Genomic DNA, 22593 nt, shown 5'->3' on the forward strand with positions numbered 1-22593 from the left:
CTGGGATTATGTGATTTAGTTTTATTTTTATGACATCATATCATGAACATTCAATTGTATTTTTGGTCAAGAAGAAGCAAAACATACCTATGCAGAGTCAACTGGGTTTTTGCTCAAACTTCAAAAAATACAAATCTTAGTTCACTGGAGCAGACTTGTTTCCTAGTGTGTGTGTGTGTGTGTGTGTGTGTGTGTGTGTGTTCCTAAACCGTTTAGTTGTGGATGATCGCTCAAAAAAAAAAAAAAAAAAAAAAAAAAAAACACCTCCAGACAACCGGCGAGCCAGCGACGAGAAGCATGACGCCCATGCCGAGGAGGGCACGCGGGAGGCCGGCCAGACGTAGTGGGCTGCATCGGGGAGACGCACCATTAGACAGGGGAGAACCGTGCCTCGCTGTGCCGCTCGATCAGGTCAGAACCGCCGCCTCTTTCGTCACACTAACATGTAGCTTTACATGCAACATCTACATTGCATTTGGTAACAAATTATACAGATTTATAGCATTTATTCTATTCTTTTTTTTTGCCCATTAAAATAAGAGGTTGCACTTGTGGCATGCAAGATATTATTTACCTATTACAATAAATATCGACGTCAAACAAAGAAGAAAAGTATTATTTTATTGATATAGTTTAATTGGAAGAACATAGCTCACGCAGCTTGTTTTGGGGGGGTAAGGATGGGGGACGGGGGGGGGGAATCAATGCGTAATGATGTCATTAATGATGGCAAAATGAAAAGCAAGTGCAAAATCAATGCGCACTGCTGTCGAGGATGTGGAGTCGAATTGATATCCATCCGCAGATTGCACGCCGCACGTCACACGTGCAGCTTTTGCCACCATTGGACAGCCGAGCGTCACGTGAGGTGTTTGTGTTGTTGTTTGCGCTCGTAGCGTCACGTTCAACACGCTACAATTGGACTTTTGTGCAGCACGAGGCATAAAAAAAAGAAATGATCAGATTTGAACTTTTTACGCTGTATGCAAAATAATTATGCCTAGCACACAAAACATTAGGAACACCTCCATCAATACAGTGTCAATGAAAATTGATCATTATTATTGTTATAATTATGTGTAAAAAAAAAAAATAATAATAATAATAATAATGTTAGCTTTAAATTCATGGCCGGCATGAAATTTGCTGTGCGGACGTGACTGCGTCGTCGCTGCAGACAGATGAAAAATAACAATAATCATAAATAGAAAATTGAAAGAAAACATCGATTGAGTTCAAATGTGCGTCACAGGTTTGTAAAAACAGGAATTTTCCATCCTCCGTGGAAATGTTCCATCGTATTCGGCATCACGATGGGAAAAAAATCACATTTCTCGTCGTGGGGGAGATTTGGGTTTTTTTCTATGAAAATCTCAATTTAGGTGAGATTTGTTAATGATGACCTGCACCTTTGTTTTGGGGTGCGGTTAGTGGGTGGGAGTGGTGGTGGCCTGGCAGAAAAAGTGTGTGTGTGTGTGTGCGTGTGTTGGGGGGGGGGGGGGGGGGGGGGCAGCAGCTTTAGGGCAAAAGTGCACTGACGTGTGAAATTACAGCCCATGGTGCTACATATTGTACCAGAAGCTCCTAACACCCCCAACACCCAAAAGAGAAGAAACCCAAAATATTATTACTAACATCCCCCAAATCATCATCATCATCATCATCATCATAACTATTCCACAATAGTTCCATTTTGATACTGAAACTGCAACATTATTACTGACATAGACCTAAATCAAAGCAAGTCAGTAGGGATGAAATATATTCCATAAATCAGCAAATAAATCAATAAAAATAGGAATTATTCATTTGAGTGCATTTATTAATCATACGATTGATGATGATGATGATGATGCTGATATTATCAGTGTATGTGTGGTATTACAATGTCATCATCATCATCATCATCATCATCATCATATGTTCATGTGGAAGCTGCTGCATTATGGGTGGCTTGCTACGATAGTGGCTTACTTGAACGGAAATGGATAGCCAACATCTAAAAACATTATTATATTATAGTTCATTCTAAAATGAACACATCAATCAAAACACGTGTTATTAAAACTAATGAAGTACACTAGTAATACAAACATGTCATTAGCCTTGTTTTGTTAATACGTAAATGGCAATATTTGTTTTTAAAAAACTAAAATTGACCATTTGTAGTATTATTTTTCACGAGAAAACCAGACATAAAATGTGCAATAACAAAATAAAAGAATAAAGAAATCTACAAATTCTTCACAATAGGTGGTGTTTTAGCGTTTGGGGAAACCCCCAATAATGATATGAAATATGTTTCCACTCTTTGGCATGTGTGCAAATATTCTTACTGCAACCATATTCTTGCATGCCCGCCAATTTTATTTCGCTTATTTATTACGTCACAACATGCATTCGAATGAATTCCAAATTCCAAAAAAACTGCATGAAAATATCATACTGATCACGTGCCTGCCAGACCCCCCCCCCCCCCACCCCCCCTTCTTTTTTTTTAACCCTTTGTTCTCCTGATGGATTGAGTCCTAGCGGAAGAGATTAGGGAGGGGGGCGGTGTGTGTGTGTGTGTGGGGGGGGGGGGGGTTCAATTGATGCCAGCTACAGTAGGTTTTTACTCGCAAACTTTGACCCGGCCGAGCTGCAAGCGAGTCGCCTGAACGCATGCACGCGGACGGATGGGCCGGAAAGCTGCTGTGCGAGCGCCATCTACAGAGCGCCACCGGGTATAGCCGCTGCTGGGCGGATGATGACGGTGACGGTGACGGTGACGGTGACGATGATGGCGATGAAGAACAAGTGGATGATGGCCTAGTGGTGACTCACTGACTGCAAAATCTATTTTTTGTTTTTTTTGTTTTTTTTAGTTATAAAAAGTCCCAATGCTCAGATACACATATGTTGCATTGTATATTTTATTATATTTGTAGAGTTTCAAACCACCTAAACATTGCTTATTTCATGACTACTTTAGAATAGGAGCAGCACGAGTGTCATTACGGTGCCACTAAATTCATGCTTTCATCCATTTAGTGGGACTTGGTATGTTTCCCAGCATGCACCCCGGCTCTTAAGTCACTTACAGTTAAAAAAAAAAAAAAAAAAGTAAAAATAAAAAGGCTTATAGTTAAAAAACGCAATAGATTGTTGTCACACTTCCAGCTAACATGCTCACATGAGTATTTATATGTGCTAACGCATCATCAAAGAGTACCACAGGTGTCATTGTTGGTCCCATTTATGTTTTCTTTCTTTCCCCCCAATACATTTAGTGGGACTTTATTGTGCCCCCTGATAGGAAAAGGCTCCCCAATGCATCCCTATTTAAAGTCACCTGCACGGGCACATACGAAGAACATAAGAAAACGTGATTATTTATGTATTTATTTATTTTACACACTTTAAGCAGTTACATCAATTGCTTATTATGAGTGCCATTCATGCTTTTCAATACAAGCAATCAGAAAAATGCAATTTGTGCTGGTTGGCCACATTAAATCTTCCCCCCCCCACACACACACACACACACACACACACATATTGTTGGGATTTCATATGCTACTAAATAGGACAAGGGTTCTGCACTCCTGGTTTAAAGTCATCTGGACTCATGGAAACATTCAAAAAAAAAAAAAAATAAAGTTTTCATAATTTACTTACATGCTTGTATCCATCGCATGTGATTTGCTATTTACATATATTTTTAAAATACAAGTCCTTCAAAAGTATAGCAGACGTGTCATTGTTAGTCCCATGATTGGAAAAGTTTTAAAGTCGGCCATAATGGAAAACTTGGGACGGTTGATTTTATTGGGTTTAAAAAAATAATAATAATTCACACTTTTAAACTAATGAAGTCACCTGGACTCACGATATGAAAAACATCGTAAAGATAATAAAAGCCGTCTTGGTGCTGGTTGGTCCCATTCAATTCCTTTTTGAGCCCTGTTCGGGAAGGTCAGGGTTCCCAGTGCAACCCGAGTTTACAGTCAACGGGACACGTCATGAGAAACATAAGAAAACATTGGGGGGTGGAAATATCTTTTCCAAAAATGATTTGCCCACTTTATTTTTAACAGACATGCTCACATCAATTGCGTATTAGAAGTTCCCCCCATATACGTGTCATTGGTTCCATTGAATATATATATATATATATATATTACACTTTTCAATAGTTTACATATTCATATATTTATATAACTATTGTAATATTTGACGATGAGTATTTTTCCCCACTTGGAGTGAATCAAATCGAAAGCGATATTTCCTGCTCTATTGGTTGTTGTTGTTGTCCACATTTGTGCACAGTCGGTCCTGCTATTTTACAAAGCAGCACTTGAAACGACAAAAGGAGCCTTCGGCTTCTCTTGATTCTTCCCCCAAAAGAAAAAGGGATGATTTCCCATTCCATCTTCCTCCCCTTCCTGACTGTCGGATGCTCTCGTTGGAGCTGCTGCATCCCTCTTTTCTCTCTCTCTCTCTCTCTCTCTCTCTCTTTTGCGTGGGCGAATCACAAAGTGTTGGAATCTATTGCCTTTGTCTGACAAGTCATCCATCTCTATGCGGAGGGGATCTGTGGGATGGAGTGATAGGAGGAGGGTGAAGGAGAGGTGTGGGAGTGGGGCGGTGGGGCGGTGGGGCGTCTGTGGGACTTTTAGAAACAGACACGCAAGCGAGTGGGGCTTCATTCTCAGCCCAAAGCTCAGGCAGGCAAGGCAGGCGCAGTCCATTCCGCAGGAGAGGGGGACCCGCTTGTTGTCATCTCCCCCCCTACCCCTACCCCACCCCGCCCCGCCCCGCCCCGCCCCGCCCCTCCCCCACCCCACCCCACTCCACGCCACGCAGCCACCCCCTTCGATTTTTTTGCTGTTGTTTCTTCTCGCCCCGATCCAGCCACCGGGGGGACCCCTGCACGCCGCCCGCTGCTCCCACGGCCGACACCACGCGAGGATTTCTCGGCTGGACCGCGCGCGTGGAAAAGTCCACTTGTGCCCCTTTCATCTCTTGAGCGTGTCTTCTTCCAATGCCGCAGACACACGCGTGGGGCATGCTCTGCACCTGACAGGCCCCCCCCCCCACCACCGCCACCAACAACAACAAGCCACCCCCTTTTTGTAATTGTTCTTTTTTCTTTTTCTACACGGACGAATTCTTTCTCTTTCTTTCTCTTTCTTTCTTTTTGTAAGAGCTGAGAAGTTGCTGCGCACTCCACGGCGGCCCACGCGGACTCTATAGCGACCACGCGGACTGCTCGCTGCTCCCGCGTTTGCTTGTTTTTTTGTCGGTTTTTCGTTGTGAAATTCTTAGTAGTTTAGTTGATTTGTTTTCTCCCTTTGACGCTGCCGCACCATCGAGGCGAGACGGCGACCTCAGTCGATTACCTTTCTTTGCTCTGCTATCCGATGGATATCCACTGCAAGGCAGATCCCTTCTCCGCCATGCACCGTGAGTCTTTTCCAATAATAATACACATTTTCAAAAAACTCAAATATTGCACAATGGAAGCCCTTTTATCGGCTAAATAAATAATCATTCATATTATGGCTTGAGATGCTTTCTTTCTTTGTTTTTTGTTTTTTTACAATGACTCAAATGCTCGCTTTCCCCCTCGTCGATTTAGTATATTGTCAACAAAAGTTACAGAAAAATCAAATCAAATCAAATCAAATCGACTATTTCTTATGATCAAACACTCGTATTCGTTGATTTGATCTTCGGTTGCACGTGATTAAAAGGTGGCAAACTCCTCTCTTCGAAAATAATCCACGAATAGACGCTAGTTTCACACATTTCATTCATGTTCGACTTTTTCCATTGTCGTCGTGCTGATAAGTTTAGGGGGGGGCAGAAATGTGTGAAATATTGGCAATATTTGGGGCGGTGGGAATTTGGACTAAACGGGGATGATCGCACTATTTTCTTTGTTTAATAATTGCGCTATTTTGAAAAATGGCCTTTTTTGTCCGAATCCCACTAACAATACAATCAATGCTTGATCAGACGTTTCCTTCAAAGAATCCTACAAATTCAACGAAAAGAACAAATTCCGGCGTCTTGCTTGTGAAATTCTTCTTGTTTGATTTTTCCGAATGCGTCGATTTGAATACAAAGCTTTTATTACCGGTGACCTGAAAGCACCTTGTGTGTAAATGATGCCAAACAATTTCTCGTTACGGGGCTAAAATAAAGAAAGAAAGAAATACATTCATTCATTCATTGAATTGAATTGAATTTAACAAAATATATCTTTTTTTTTTTTTTTTTGCCTCGATGTGATATAGTTTTTTTTTTGTTTGTTTTTTTTATATATAAAAAGAGGAGCCCCCGGTCGGCCCGTGCGTGAATTATTGATGTGCGTTTGTAATATGAGTTATCAAAGGTCATTTGAATTATTTACCGTAATTGTCGCGGGGAAAATGAAACAGGTCGCAACGTGATACGCGCGACATGTGTCGTCGCGCTGAGGATTTTTCGCTCCTGGAAAATTGGACCTGAGCAGGACGGTGAGGCGATGATGAATTTTACGCGTAGACGTGCGTATAAGGCTAAAAAAAAAAAATGACATTAGAAATCCATTAGAATTCCGATTGTGCAAAGCGTCAATGCAGATGAGCGGTGGTCTGCAGGTGTGTAATGTTACGCTCCCCTCCCCGGTGCCGCTGTTGTATCCCACGCAGGGCACGGCGGCGTGAACCAGCTCGGCGGGGTGTTCGTCAACGGAAGACCCCTCCCGGACGTGGTGCGCCAGCGGATCGTGGAGCTGGCCCACCAAGGGGTCCGGCCCTGTGACATCTCCAGACAGCTACGGGTCAGTCACGGCTGCGTCAGCAAAATCCTCGGCAGGTAAAAAAAAAAAATAAAATGTATTGAAAAGGAAAAGGAAATATCTACATATCTACATCAATCTTGTAGATATGCGCACCATTCCAACCTCAGCCATATTGTGATATACAGATGCCAGCTTTTATTTGTATTATTATTATTATTATTATTATTATTATTATTATCATTATCATTATTATTTTTTTTTTTTTTTGCTTGCACACTACTACCCCCCCCCCCCCCCACCCCCCACCTCTCCCTGTCCCCAATATCACGCAAAGCTTTGCGAAATGGGAAACATTGAGGCTACAAAGACAATCAACCCCTCCAAACACAAATGCCTGCTTTTATGTTGAATTCTAAACACACTGCGGAGGTAATATTTTCAAATATATTTTTTCCCAGCTATCAGAAGGCATTTCAGAGGTATTTCAATGCACACACTCTGAATGTTTGTCAGAAACATTGCTTTTTTTATTTCTTTTTTTTCAATTTTTTTTAGGAAGAATAATAATAGTAATACTAATAAGTCATGGTGGCATGTCATGCATGCGCACTTGTTTAAATCCACTCCCACTCCACTTTGCGCCGTGAATAGGATTAAAAGTGCAATTTAATGTGTATTATTTTTTTTGTGTTGTATTTCTAATCCATGCAAAAACTGCTAAAAACAAAACAAACAAAAAAACTAAATAAAAAAACAATGATGACGTATTTATTCATCGTTGACGATATTAAACGTGCATTGTGTGCAGGTACTACGAAACGGGCAGTATCAAACCGGGGGTGATCGGGGGGTCCAAACCGAAGGTGGCGACCCCGAAAGTGGTCGACAAGATCGCCGAGTACAAGCGCCAGAACCCGACCATGTTCGCCTGGGAGATCCGGGACCGGCTGCTGGCCGAGGGCGTGTGCGACAACGACACCGTGCCCAGCGTTTCGTCCATCAACAGGTAGGACTTTTAAAATAAAAAAAAATATATATATATATATAGATATAGATATAGATATATCTATATATACGTTATTATTATTATTATGATAATGCATGCAAAGTTTCAAGGCAGGCAGGCAGGCAGGCAGGCAGGCCCGTTTTCTGTAGCCCTGCACAAGGGTGGTCTGTTGCAGGTGCAATTCAATCCGCCCCCCCCCCCCCAAGCACCTCCGAGACGCAGTCTGCGTGCAAGTGTGGAAGAGAGAGAGAGAGAGAGAGAGAAAAAAATCACATCTGTCTGGATAAAAAAACCAATGGCCAAGAAAATGCTCCAAACGTCTCTCTGTTGGCCAACTACGACATCGTTATCACACCGCAATCCTAATCCTAATCATCAAAGTTGATTTTCCTATCATTCAGTGGTTTTTGTAGGATTATAAAGACGATATTTATCAATAAATTCGACATAATATTTAGATTTTATAAAATGTGTATTTTATGTAGACCAAAATAGTTTGTATTCCTACTATAAATGGATTTTTATAGTTTCATGATAATTACTATGAAGTCATTCAAATAAAGAAATACAAGTTGCATTTTTACACTTTCTATTCCTGTAAAGGGTTTATTATTCTTATTACAATGCATCTTTTAAATGTAATCTGTTTATTTTATGTGACTTGGTTTCTATTCTGTATACCTGCATTCAAATGGAAAAAATGAAATCATCCATCTAAGTATAACACGCCTTTATTTTCTATAATGTTATCTTAAACTTGTTTCTATTCCTACCATACATGGATTATTATTAGTTGTAGTGTATTTGTAAATCTATAATCTCATTTGTTGAACAATTCATTTTTAAAAAGATGTTGTGACGTTTTTATTTGATGTCGTCTAAAATAGTTTCTCGTCATACCATAAACGGGTCCTAATTTCCTATTTGTCTTTGACTTCACTTTTATTGACTTTCGCAAGAGTATTCCACTTCTTCTTACTCTTGCTAATATTATAAAAGCATTTACAGAATGCTAATGATACATTTTCTTGTTGCCCAAAACAGTTTTGATTCCTACCACAAATGGGTCTTGATACTTTTTTTCATCTTATTATTGTTATTCAAATATATATATATATATATATATATATATATATATATAAACCACATATATATGAAATGATTTCAAACCCAAATCCGTTCCCATTGCTCCCATAAATGGGACGTGTGCGACGGCGGCGCCCTTGGAGCAGCGCCGAACTTCGGCTAGGAGCCACCGTTGCGGAGAGCCGCTCATCGCCGTTACATTTGAATGGGCCGACCAAGACCCCGCTAGCACGTCCCGCCAAAGGGGCGAGAAGCCGCAGCTCTCCACACACAATTTAGGGGGGAAGCGCAAAGGTGGAAACTTTGTCCTGGGGGGCCAAATGGGGAATTCGTGCAGCGGTCAACAAGCCGTTTGGATGATGACATATTCTGAGCAGTTGTGCCATGAAATGAGCTGCGTGTGTGCGTGTGTGACCTGTTGCCGCTTAAACACGCTTGCTTATGTGTGTTAATAATTGACATTGGCTCTCAAGGTGTGTTTGTCTAACTTGCGAACAATCTCATCATTAGCTGCTGCTGCTGCTGCTAAAAAGAAAAAGAAAAAGAAAAACGAAGAAGAAAAGAAGTGCGTTTTCCCGACCTGCACCTTTAACGCTTTTTGTTTTGCGATTGTGGTCTTTGCGGCGAAAGAGGGCTTGACCTCTGCTCTCCCGACTAAAGAGGACGTCGCGGCTTCAAACACATTTTCGCGCCGTGAATTCTGAAAGGCAAGGTTGCGACTTTCGCTCCCATTGATCCCCGTTTTCATATTTCTTCTGGGGATTTTCCCCTCGTTCCACGCCAGCGGCAAACACAAAAGTCGTTAATTCGCCCCTTCCGGGATTGCTTATTCGATAGTGACAACGTGGAGTGCAGAACAAAGTCCTTGAATTTATGAGGCTCCCCCGAGCCGTGCGCTCAGATAACTGTTGTGGTGAGATGCTAGAAATTCCAATCAAATATTGATGTGTGAGGCTGCGGGGCCTTTTGTGGACACACGGAGGACACACGAGACACATGGAAAGAGCGTACGGCGCGTACCCGCCCGTGGAAGTGAACCCCTCGCCGCCGGACCCCCTCCGAACACTCGCAGGCCCCCGCAATCCTCTCTCGTCACAGCTGTCGGGACTCGGCGCGGGATTCCCGACGCCGACGGTTGTTCGGCGATCTCACGCTCGTGCGTCGCTCAAAAGATTATCACGCTTCACGCTTGCGGTGTAATGCGATCGGCGTTGACAAAAGAGCTCGCGCAAATCCCGGCGTGAATGTGTGTTTGCCTAAAAGAATGACAGAAATCCTCATATTATGGAACGCTCAAGCAATTGTCGGAATGGCCTCGGAGGCCGACAGAAATAGACAGCGGAAACGCATTGAATTGAGATAAGGTAAAAGCAACAAGGCGCGAGAGGCACAGTGAACGCTCCAAACAAAACGAAGGGATGCAAAGGTCACTTTGACCTTCCAGACTTTTGATGTATGTAATGCGCAAAAAGAAACCCATCCGTGATGGTAAAAATATGTCAAGCAATTGTGAATGGGGTCTACAGCAGGGGCGTCAAAAAACTCTTTGCCTCAGAGCGCCGTTATAACTGGGAAACCCCTGCAATGTTTCATCGCCATCGTTGAAGTCCAGGATAATAGTTCAATAGTGAAGTTACTGTAAAAGAGCGTCTGGTAACAGATGAAAGGCTTGTCGTATCGAGTATATGATGACTTGAAATGTTGGTACAGATTTTAGAAAGAAACATGGAAGGTGCTTTTTGCGGGCCACATCAAAGGATGTGGTGGGCCAGATGTGGCCCACGGGACCTTGAGTTTGATAGCTGTGGTATACAGCTGTGGTGCGCCAAAAGTGTCTTTACAGTTGCGATCAGCATTTGACAGGTCAGGCTTGGCACTTTTTGGAGGCCTGGCAAGAAGTTTTTCCGCCCCCGACGGCAGTTCGAGAAGCTTTATGTCCGACACGTCGTCCAATTTACGATATCCACAGCAAGTTTCTCGAAACGGGACCTGTTCCTGACGAACCACGCAGCAGAAGGCCTGCTGCTACCCCCGCCGATGAAAACACCGAACTCCTAGAGCAGGCGTGCGCGCAAAGCCTGGAATTCAGCGGATGTTGTTGTCATCAGGTTATTTAAAGGCTTCAAGCGTAAGATTCTGATGCTCAACAACCTGAATCGAGCACCGAATCGATTTGTCAAGAATGGATGGTGCTTGAAGAAACTTGTCGCGGGTAGCATAAGCTCCTCGAACTGCTCAGGGACTCCAAAAACGTCGCGCTCGGTGGCAATTCTGCGACGCTCCTCTAATGTCCATTGGCGAGGGAATGATACGCTAACAAAAACTGCAAAGCTGATGGCCTCCTGTCTGACGGAACGATACCCGAAACGAAACAGAAATAAGGAAACGTAGTGACTTTTAGGACAGAAAGAAAGAAAGAAAGAAAGAAAGAAAGCGACAATACACAGATTTCTCAGGATTTTTGCGATCCAACTCGAATAGATCCGAAATCCGTCTCCACATTCTGAACCAAAATAAGAGCAATCTGTACTAAGCCGACCTTGACGCGGAGCAGAAAGTTACGACTGTAACCCATTTTAGTACAATGCGGGCAAACGACACCGGCTGCGTCAACTGTGAATTTTAACCGACACTGAGCCGCAAAACGTTCCCTGGGCCGTAGTTTGGACACCCCCGGTCTCGCCAGCAGATATGAGAGAAATGGCTGTGGGTGGGAGAGAGGAAAAGAGGCGGCGGGGGGAGCCAGATGATTAGAGTTGGCCAGGTAGAGTCGGTGAAGCCGATCATTGAGGTGAATTGATGTGATTTCATGCTTTGTTTGCAAGATCATTCGGAGCAAAGTGCAATGAAGACTTTCCCGCCGCGTCCGTCACATCGTGCCGCCGTGCCGCCGTGCCGCCGTGCGTGTGTGCGGGGACAAACTTGATCATATTTTGAAGGCCAGAATCCCGCTAGATTGAAAGCACATTCTCAGGAGGTGGCGGCTCCCGTGCAGCCTCGCCAAGAAAAACCCTCAGATTGGCCCTCGAGCCCCCAGATTGCCTATTTGGGGCTCCAATGAGGGGGGGGGGGGATACGAGCGCTTTCGCATGCACGAGGCCTAAGTGGACATGATGAGCTGTGTTTAAAGCGGCCCGGCCTGCTGTGAAAATCTCCACGCTCGGGAGGTGGCAATGACTGATCTTGTGTGTGTGTCGTTCACTTCACCAGGATTATCCGCACCAAAGTCCAGCAGCAGTTCCACCCGTCCCCCGACGGATCCGTCACGCCGCTCTCCACGCAGGGACACACCATAGGTGAGAGTTGTGACTGTATGGGATGAGAAGGGAAGAAGACGCGGGCTTAATATCGACACTGAGGCTGTGTCGGGAATCATTCACTGGCTCCTTATAGCTTTCTCCCGAATCACGATATTGCTGCTTTGTTTTGGTTTTTTTATATATATAATGGACTACATAGTTCACTACAAAAAACACTCAAATCGGACGATATAGTTCACTAAAAAGTCCACTAAAAATCTCTGTATAGTTAATTAGGGAATACGGCGCCGGTGTCAAACTCAAGGCCCGGGGGCCAAATCCGCTCCGCCACATCATTATACGTGGTCCGCGAAAGCAAATCATGAGCGTGAGCTTCCATGGATCGTGCTAAAATCTGTAGCAACATTTTCACAGGTAAAAAAACAAAAAAAATGCTTGGTTACCAAAAGGCTTTTTAACAGCATCTTCAACAATAGTTAAACAAACTACTATCCTCGACTCCTGAGTTCAGAACTAGTTATCCATCGATTTGTTGCGCATAAGTAATAAGATGATGAGGTGATTAAACATTGATTATGGTTTCGCAGTCATATGGGCCCTCCGAGGGAAACCGAAACTACATCGTCACCCGTGACAAAAATGAGTATGACGCCCCTGGGGTAGGGAAGGAGTCAACTTGGTCGATTCATCTTTTTTTGGATTTGTATTTTTTTTAAACAAGGTTATAAACTAGTCTTGGAACATTGTGCAGGTGGCGTTAATGACTCCATTGGAATCGCATAATCAACATCAGCTTCCAGTATGTCTAATTTGTCTCATTGTCTAATTAGACATTTTAACAAATGTCTAATCTGTTCAACATTTATGTTGTACAAAGAAATGAATTCTAACAACATTATACTTTTAGGATCTGTGTATTTGACAAAACTAAAACAATACAAGTGTTGCATATAGATGATCTGTTTCCTCGCTTGTTGAATCGTTATTGGTCATGATTGTGTGAAATCCTGAACATTAAAATGATCAGTGTCTTCACACAGATAGTAGTAGTAGTACTCATTTCACAAAGGTTGGTGACCCACCTCGACCAACAATATAGCCACTTCACATTCGAAAGCAAAATGGGGAAGTTAAAGTTTGAAATGAAATGTAGTAATTGAAATCTCCCCCAAAATGGAGTACAACCGAAACAGCGAACAGCAAACAGTCACGACTCATTCCATTCAGAAGCCCAAACTGTTCTCGATCGTATGAAATGACGCACAGTACCAGTCGCGTTGAGTTGCTGCACTATATTCCAGTTCGTAGCCGCAGCAGGAAAATTGAAAGCGGTTTTATGGGCACTATATAGTGAATAGGGAGTGATTCCCAACAGAAGTTTCCCCATCAGTCCCCAGCACAGCCTCCCCGCCTGTGACCAGCGCCTCCAACGACCCCGTAGGATCCTACTCCATCAACGGCATCCTGGGAATCCCCCGCTCCAACGGCGAGAAAAGGAAACGAGACGAAGGTGAGGGAAGGAGGACGCGCGCTATTTTCTCAACTGCCTGTTTCGTGTGTAGTTTTCCTCGCGTGTGAGGAAGATGGCGTTTACGACAGCCGCCTCGCCGAGGCCGGCCGGGTGTGTTTCCGTGTGGCGTCTCCGGTGACTCGTTAGCTTTTTTGATGCCCCGTGTTTTAGCAGGCCTCGCCCTTTTAGACCACCCTCCGCTGTCATGCTACAAGGCATCGGCAATTTAACCCCCGCCAATTCAATATAGTACTATTTTTAGACCGGTGACTGTCAAAGTGTGCTACGAGTACCACTTGTGGTACGTGGACTCCCTCTAGTGGTATGCGAAAGAATCACTGAATTCAATGTTCAAACTGTGCATAATGTTACACTGGCTTAAACTTTCAAATCCAGAACAGTTCAGTCGTCAAGTACAGTTCAGTTGTATTTCACTTTTAAGTACAAACCATTTGCATTTAATCTTGTAGAAATGTTGGTTTTCAAACATTTGTTTAGGTCCAATTTTTATTGAACATTATTTATGTACTTAGCATTGTCCTATATTTAAGCGCAGTGTAAATGTGTTCCAACTGTGCATAATGTTACAGTAGCTTGCAATATTATATGAAAAAATTTTTTTTTTTTTAAAAAACACTTTTTAGAAATAAAACCAAAAGCGCTGTATTTTAATTCTGGTCATGAAGTATTTTTGGAAGTGCTACATTGTGCAAACGGTTTGCGATCCGCTGTTCTAGAGCAAAGCCTGCGCAGCTTTTGAACAAAACTGCAACTCGCCGGCCTGGCAAAGAAAACGCGCACAGACACGTTCAAAGACGAAACGGAAAGCAAGCCAGTCCGAGCCAGAATTTCTCATTGCGGACACACACTGCCGGAGGGCTAATAGATTATTGGAGGTGCAAACAATTGGCTTTGCCTGTGAATGCCTGTGAATTAACATGTCCCCAGTGGAGCGCTGAACAGGTGTAGCAACAGAGCGTGCGTGCATGAGTATGTGTGCATGTCAACAATTTCTGCAGAGCATTTTACTACAATAAAGGTCCCTTCCCTCTTTTATGTTTCTGTCTCTCTAGTTCTCTGGACTGGCAACCACTTGGACGGAAGGAAAATAGGACATTGTGAGTCGAATCCACCTATAAACCTCTTTTCTTTTGTTCTTTTTTTGGGAGTCAAGCAGCTCACTGCACTTTATGTTCTTGCTATTTTGTTGCCCTTCGAGGGATAAATTAACAAGCGAGAAATGAATGGAAATGGGAATTTTCGCACATGCAGTCATGGAATCCCGGTCAATAGAATTCAGAGGCGCTAATCAAGCAGCTGTGAATTTCCACCACTGGCGCATCATGTTAATGAGTTCAATGATTAGCTATAACAGCGCAAGTGTGTCGATGAAGACTTTTCTTTTCGCTGACTCATCAGACTTTGATGCACGCACGCTTTTCCATTGAACTGTACACGACGGTGTCGGGCTGACCGTTACATGGCCGCAAAGGGTTCCAAAAAGCATTTTAAAGGAGGGAAAGAGGTTACCATTATGTGACAATGTATGTGCACAACTTGAAAAGCAGCATGTTGTGAGAGAACAGGGTCAAAGGGGGACGTATTTGGGCATTTGCGCGTAGGAAATAAGTGTGACAATTTGCACGAGGCCCCCCCCGAATGCTCTTCACCCAGCGAACATGGTGACATTTAAAGGAATTTGCCATTCTGCAGAGAGGAAGCTATTAATTCACAAATTAACACCCTCCCCCATTTCCCCCTCGCTCTATCGTCGATGCGCAAGCTATCGAAAAGACAAAAGAAATAGCCTTAAGGGGAGGGGAGAGGGGAAAAAATGAGAGTCTCAACCCTTTCTTGCGGAGAGATTGGTTTGCATGTCTGCGAGCAGCGATACCAATTACGACAACGCCGGGAAGAAGGTGTCCTTTCGTCCCCGCCGCCAGCGTCGCCGCCACCGCCACCGCCACGCTAGTCCAAATCTATCCATAGCCAGATTGATTTGTGTATCTCATTACAGGAAATGGAATGTTGCTCCTTGCCAAATGCATTAAAAACCAAGTCGGGAAATTAGCCCGTTGTACTCGCGCTCTCGCTCTCAGTCATTTCAACCTGCCTTGCGAGTGGATGCCAAGAGGATTAGGTGACAATCGCTGTAGTGGTACACTTCCAGGGGTTCATTTAAAAGAATCACTCGATTGGAATGTTTATATACTGGACTATATCAAATGGATTAAGATCAAATCATCTATTACGAGTGGTACACGGGTCCCTCTGGTGGTACACCAGAGAATAACTGCAGTTCAGTTGTCTTTAACTTTGTAGTACAAGACAGTTGCTTTTAATTTTCATTTGGAACATTTGTTTTCAAACATTTAATTAGGTACAACTTATGTGTAATATATTTTAATTAAAGGGGATTTGGACATTTTTTTGGGGGGGGGATCACCTGTACATTATTAAAATATTCATTATGACTTGACAGTAGTAGATGATAAAAATCATCTGGGAAAAAAATTTGCCGTCGTCTGCTTCTAATTTGAGATACAAGGAATCTACACACCCGAGAAAAAAAAACCAACCAATCGGAGACACGAGGTGCCCATCATTTGTCGCGTGCACACCCACGCAACGTAGTCCAAAAATACCTTTTGAAACCGATACCATTCGTAGGCATTGCATCTGCCGACGGATCCTGATTTTCACGTGAGCGCAAGGTTCACTGCGCGTGTTTGCCAATTTGGTAGCCCGGCGCAGCGAGGGCGTGCACCTAGCGGAGTGACGAGTTAGTTTACGCCTGCTCAGACCGCGTCTACGTTCTGGCGCAAGGTAGACCGTCGACCTAAAATGTCAGTTTGAGGCCTTTTGGACTGTATCGCTCACACACAAAAATCTCTATATAGTGATTCTTAATTCATTCCCTAGTCCCGAATCACAATATAGGGATTTTTATATAGCGGACTCTATAGTTCACGGGATGTACAGTGGTGCCCTGAGTTTGACAAAGGAAGAAGGTGACCACTGCTGTGTGACTGTGTCTTGTAGTGGTACAGTTCCGGGTGCTCATTTCAAGGAAATAAAGTTCCTAGCTAATTAAAATGGGAGACAGCTCCATGTAGATTTACCTTCGCCTACAGTACTCGGGCCAGGGCGGGTTGATGTGACCTCAGCTTTGGCTCAGCACATCCTGAACGGAGTCCAGCGGAGCTCCCGGGAGGACAGGCGAGTCGGCGTCTACGGTGATAAATCAGAGAAAGAACAAAGGTCATAACTTGTGATTGTAGCACGGGTGCAGAGGAAGCTGATGAGAAAATGAAAATACGGCCTGGCGGGGTTGTTAAGTCGTGACATAAAAGAACGAGACGCATGCAGGAGCCGAGCCCAACTGATTACAGGGTCTGTGTTTTGATTTGTTCGCATGCGATATTCGGCCGTGTCGGACGATCGTACGGCGTGTGTAGCTTTTAACACACGCGACCCGCCGGCCGAGTTTAAATCAGTTAGCGTATGGCTTTTAACCCGAGCCTCCGCTTGGTTGGCTAGCCAAGCCCGTCCGTGACAATGAGTCAATAGCGGGAGCGCTTTGGAAAATAAATGCACCCACGGCAACGGAGAAATAAATAGCATCGTGAGCGCCATGATGGGAGGATGGGCGGGGGAGGTGACAGGAAGAGAGGGGAAAAGCCCAGGTACGAGAGGCTCCGCCGAGCGTAACGTCGAGACAAGAAGCCACCACAGCATTGGAGGAGGACACAAAAGGGTCTCCCCTCCTCCCTTTTTCTTATCAGTGTCGTCTCGTTTCCGGGTCTTGCGCGTGCGTGTTAACCATTTGCATTCGGCAACACGGCTCGTCCTGACACGGTTGTAAACAATGCCATCCGTTAACGATACAAACACACACTAAATATATACGTCTTCATATACGGCGAGGCAATTCGCTGGTCGGAGAAGGAATCATGTCAGGGAAAAGTCAATTATGGGCAGCGACGCTGAGAATTAATGGAGCGACGCATTACTCAGCTTGAGGAGGGAGAAAAAGGCAAGGGGAATAATTATGTTTCCACAAAAAACTCTCAAATGCTAAACGGCGGGCTGGTTCGGGAGAGCCGAGCAAATGAGAAGTCGTATAAAAGCGGGACAGCCGTGCACTGTACAAACGTCTGCATGGAAAACTCCAATTTCCCAGTCAAAGTCCCTATAAGGTGAAAATAAATGTCTTGCAACCATAGAGAAGAGTTGTGAACAGTCCTGCCAAATATTGCATTGTTTTTTATTCCCCAGGTAGCATCTTTTCTTGTGCTTACACATCCCTACAACCCAACATGTATTTATTTCTTCAACCTTTATTTATTCAAGTAAGGCTCATAACAGGCCAAAGAAAATAAGGTGTAGCGATCATGTACCGTAGCCCTCGCTAACTTTTGCAATGATATTGGGATGAAGTTGAATTATTCGTTGCAGAGCGCAGAAAATAGAAAAGATCCACCAAAAGTAGTGCGAAGTGTGGGAACGAAGAGGGTGATAAAACTGCTGGAACGGAGAGTGCGGGTGGTGGTGCTATGGATGGTGAGCAGAAAGCAAATCGAGGGGAATGTGTTTGAGCTGCGGAAATGGAAGCGTTAAAGTCTCCGGTGGCTTTCCACGCCACGTGACGAGAGCTAACGAGAGTTCTATCGGGCGGCGGACGGGCTGTCGTGGCAACGCACCCTCGCTCCGGAATTTGAATAACCACATAGAGCTGTTTTGTAAATAGCGGCAACCAGGGAAGGTGCGTTTTCGAGGTTTAGGCGTAGCGCGCTAGCTACCTGCACCGTTTTAGTCCATGCCCCAAATAAACCAGGAAAACTCAAATGGTGAAAAACTGTGACCAGAATTGGGTACTACACAGTTCTTGGTCTTTGTACATATTTCATATTTTCAGCCATTATCTTCAAACATAGTCAAGTCATAAACAAGTCTTTAAAAACAATTCACTTTCCAGGGTTGTTTCCAATACAAATTCAGTCTTGGGAATCAAAGCAGTCATCTAATTAATTTCTTCTCGTGACGTGTGTGTTACTTCTATTTAGATTAACATCCAGAGTTGAAATTAAACAGAAAAAAGTCTGCGCGCGTGCGTGTGCTTGAGTGCCTGACGTGAGTGTAAGCATCAAGCAGCATCTTGACACCTGCTGACAGTCTGTAAACTGGCTGATGGTGCTAAATCGAATTAATAACGCTCTTAAACACGATGTAACATAACAGGATCTTAACAGCCGAGGCAATGTTGCTGGCTCTCGCTCTCTCTCTCTGCACCGTCTCGCCCTCCCCCCACCGTACCCACCGCTCTCATTTCCGCATCAGAGGTTTCAGAAATATGGCTAGCTTACAGGGAAGCAGTGTTCACCCTCTGGGTATACCACTTTGTTTGCGCTCCCCTCCTATTTCTTCTCTCGATGCATTGAAAAAGAAAACAACCCCAAATGATCCCCAATTTGCAGCAGCAGAGGCCAGATGAGGCAAGGGCCTGTGACGTTGGGAAGCCGATGATTTACACTGAATTCATTTGCCTTTCAGACAATCTCGCCTCGGTTATCTTATCAGTGAAATGTCGAGATGAAAGAAGGACATAAGAGCGCCACCGTGCCACTGCAGCACATTTACATCCCCCTCCCTCGGGGACAAAGCAAAACAGAGCGGCGTTTGATAGTATTGTCGTCCGCTCGGAGGGGCCGCCTCGAGTTAGACGTGGATCGATGCGGGTGCAAATGTAAAAGTGCGCCCGGCTAATTGTTTTTGCAGGTTTGCAGCCTCTGCAAGACCAGTTAGCATTTGTCGGTGGGAGTTTGAAACACTGAAAGCTTCCATCTGCTCTGCAGAGGCGATCAAAGAGGCTTATTAACGCGCGTTGCTTTAGGGACGCCGTGTGAAAGTGGCTGTTTTGACAAGTCTTGTTTTTATCTCGGCTTATCTGCTCGCACGCCGCTGTTAAGACGAAGGAACACAGTCAGCCGGTGCGCTGGGAGTGATAGCAGGGATACCTGCCGAGACACCCGGAGGGATTGCAAAAACCACAGAGAAAATGAAACGCGCACGGACAGTTGGGCTTCACACTCCACTTGATACGCCGACGGTCAAAAGGATGAATCGGATTTATTGCAGCTATCTTATGTGCTATATGCCAAACATCAGCCCCTAATGGGTAATTCTGAAAATGCATGATTTACTATTACTTGCAAATGCGTAATTGGTGAAACTGATGAAAGATGGATCCAATTTTACTTACAAATGGAAACAAGAAAACAAAGTATACAAATAATAGGAATACTGGTATAGCCGAATTGTTATCCAAAGAAATTGGACCAAGAAATATGTTTGCTTTGGTCATCAAAGCGTCTGCTAGGTCAAGCGAGCATGCGCAAGCTAACGCTCGCTATTGATTCTGTTTGGCTCTATTGTTTTTCCCAGACTCGCTGATATGAGGTCATTTACTACTCAACCACAGAAGGCAATTTCAGTTGCAGGAAAGAAAGATGATGAAATCATATTTGGCTCTCAGATTGAAAAAGTACAGACTTAGCTCAGCACTGAATTCGAAACAAATCATAGATTCGCATCCTGAATCTGTCTCAATTGTGCTATTTTTAAAGACGAGAAAGGGAATTTAGAGCTGTGTTTCAAACTACATTATACATTTAAAGATAACTGCTACACGTTACTGTACCAAATTGTGGAGATACAGCGTTAAAAGAGTTTTCCGCCATTTCTGTGTCCCTGATTTTTTGGGCCGTAGCTAGTACAGGCGCCCAGCGGCAGTCGTCCCCCCGTACTCACTATATAATAACTTGAGCGACTTCGTTCGCATCAGTGGTTATCCAGCGCAATTACTTAGTTATTTTTACGAGCCACATTTCTGCCACTAGCGCGCGTGCAGTTAGCTCGCTAGCTATGCCTCCACCCTGAAAATGCATCTTCCCTGGATGGATGGAAGAATTAACGGAACAGCTCAGTGTCATTTTTGTCCAAATCCCAAGCGAGGAAGAGACGCTGCCGATTGGTTGAGCCCGTCTGCCGGCTGAGAGGAGCCCCAGAAACCCGCTTGCCGGTGAGCTAGCTGGCGGCTAGCGCCTCTTGTCACCGCAGACGGTGGTGGCTACAGTCCGGTCACCAGAGGTTTAAAGAGGATGCGCTGTACTGTCACGGGCTCAAACATGGAGGGCTGTGTAGGGATGAGAAAAATGTGAGGTCGAGTAGCATTCTTTTTTTTCAGCGGAACGTATAACCTCCATCCAACAGAACTTGTTGGGTGTAGTTAAGACAACAACTTTCTCCCGTGTGTACTACAAAACCCAAGTGAAAATTTTGCCCGTAAAACACAGCCATCGTGCCCTCTATTCCGTCTACACATACACACACACACTCGCACCCAATTCCATTCTCCCCGTGGATCTATTTCTTGCTGCGAGTCAGGTTCATCCTCTGGCCTCAGCCTTTGAAAAAAGGTCAAGCAGCCGAGCAGAATGGCAATAACGCCCCTGAAATGGTACCATCAGTGGAACATGATTGATCAATTGAATTCCATAGCTCAGAAAAATGTGGGATTAAGTAGAGTATTATACGCACAATGAGTTGAGGCACGGTGTTCATTCCAAGTTCATTTCGCCTCCCTCCTCCGCCGGCAGATCAGGCAATCAATAGTGGACTTGCATATCATATATCACCGGCGGCTCGCCCGGGAGAGAACATAATCTGCTGCAAATTTAGAATGACAGATTTGTACGGGAGCTCAAGCCCTCATCCTCATCTGTTGGCGGAGGAAGGGAAGGAGGGAGGCTGGAAGCAGGGCAGTAGAGTGGAGGAGGTCCCTGGACAGGAATGCTGGCTGGAGGTTTTGGTTTTGGTGGGGTCCAGAGATGATGAGTGTGCTACGGCGACGGTAGACGGAGCATGGGCTCATTTGTTTATATCGAGGGTGACTGTGTGAGGAAATGCGTACGCTTGCCCTGGGCGCCCCATTCTCTTCCGGACCCCACTCCATTCTGCTTTCCGGGGGACAGGCAATATGCCGGGAAGGGGAAGACGTTCGGGAGGAAAATTGTAGCGTTAAATAATGGCCCTCCATTTCCCGCTGGCAGAACGAGAGGCTGCGGACGTAATCGCAATGCACCAGCGACATCATTCGGCATTAGCTCTCACGCGCGCATGAAGGGCTCTCATACACAACACCCAAATGCTCTCACACCTACCAATGAAACACTCGAACGGATACTACTGAAACGCTCTCATACACTACTAAAACAATCACACATTTTACTGAAACAGTTTCACACACACTACCAAAACGCTCTCATGTTTTTCGCTCACAGGAAAAACTGGATCAGCCTCACATTCGCACTAGTGAAATACTTTCATACGCAACTCTGAAATGTTCTCATACACAACACCGAAACACTCACACACACACCGCATACGTGACTGATTTTTTTCACATTCACACAACTTAAATGCTCTCATACAAACTACTGAATATTTTTCTCACTCATATGCACTAGTGCAATGCTTACGCACACAACACACGACTGAAACACTCGCAAATACTCATACACACTACTGAAATGCTCTCACGCCCACACACACAACTTAAATGTTCTCTTACACACATTCCTAATAATACTTTCAGGCAACTACTAAAACGCTTTCACTATGACAACTGAAATGCTCCCACACACACACACCACTGAAATATTTTTTTCTTCATCACGTGCAACTGAAACACTTACACACACACACACACTACTGAAACGCTCTCTCTGGCACACTCAGACACACACGTGCACACACACTATGGACTGTTTTCTCTCTCATACACACAACTGCAACGCCTATTTCACTATACTATATGACCGTATTTTAGTATGACGTGGGAAAGGATTTCAAATGTGTGAGAGGATTTCACGTTTCACGATGTGCGTGTGAGAGGTAA

The 22593-nt window shown here is 44.4% G+C and overlaps 1 protein-coding gene and 1 long non-coding RNA gene across 4 annotated transcripts in view; one reads left to right on the forward strand and one right to left on the reverse strand.

Moving 5' to 3' along the window:
* LOC133485464 (uncharacterized) overlaps positions 1 to 22593 on the reverse strand; it is a 232799-nt gene that overhangs the window by 136778 nt on the left and 73428 nt on the right. Inside the window, exons 3-4 of the long non-coding RNA XR_009790701.1 lie at positions 16757 to 16865; positions 12087 to 12173 (exon numbers count right to left, since the gene is read on the reverse strand). This is a non-coding gene — a long non-coding RNA (uncharacterized LOC133485464). The remainder of the gene's footprint in view (positions 1 to 12086; positions 12174 to 16756; positions 16866 to 22593) is intronic.
* Positions 4806 to 22593, forward strand: part of pax2a (paired box 2a) — a 36227-nt gene continuing 18439 nt past the window's right edge. The window contains exons 1-6 of one of the 3 annotated variants that reach the window (XM_061789164.1): positions 4809 to 5448; positions 6681 to 6846; positions 7581 to 7778; positions 12075 to 12160; positions 13515 to 13634; positions 14708 to 14752. In XM_061789164.1, the coding sequence (XP_061645148.1) occupies positions 5406 to 5448; positions 6681 to 6846; positions 7581 to 7778; positions 12075 to 12160; positions 13515 to 13634; positions 14708 to 14752 (658 nt within the window). In that variant the 5' untranslated portion in view covers positions 4809 to 5405. Of the gene's footprint in view, positions 5449 to 6680; positions 6847 to 7580; positions 7779 to 12074; positions 12161 to 13514; positions 13635 to 14707; positions 14753 to 22593 lie in introns of all 3 variants that reach the window. The other 2 variants (XM_061789165.1, XM_061789167.1) reach the window with 2 other exon arrangements.

Source organism: Phyllopteryx taeniolatus, chromosome 11 (genome assembly GCF_024500385.1).
Source record: "Phyllopteryx taeniolatus isolate TA_2022b chromosome 11, UOR_Ptae_1.2, whole genome shotgun sequence".
Lineage (NCBI taxonomy): Eukaryota > Metazoa > Chordata > Actinopteri > Syngnathiformes > Syngnathidae > Phyllopteryx > Phyllopteryx taeniolatus.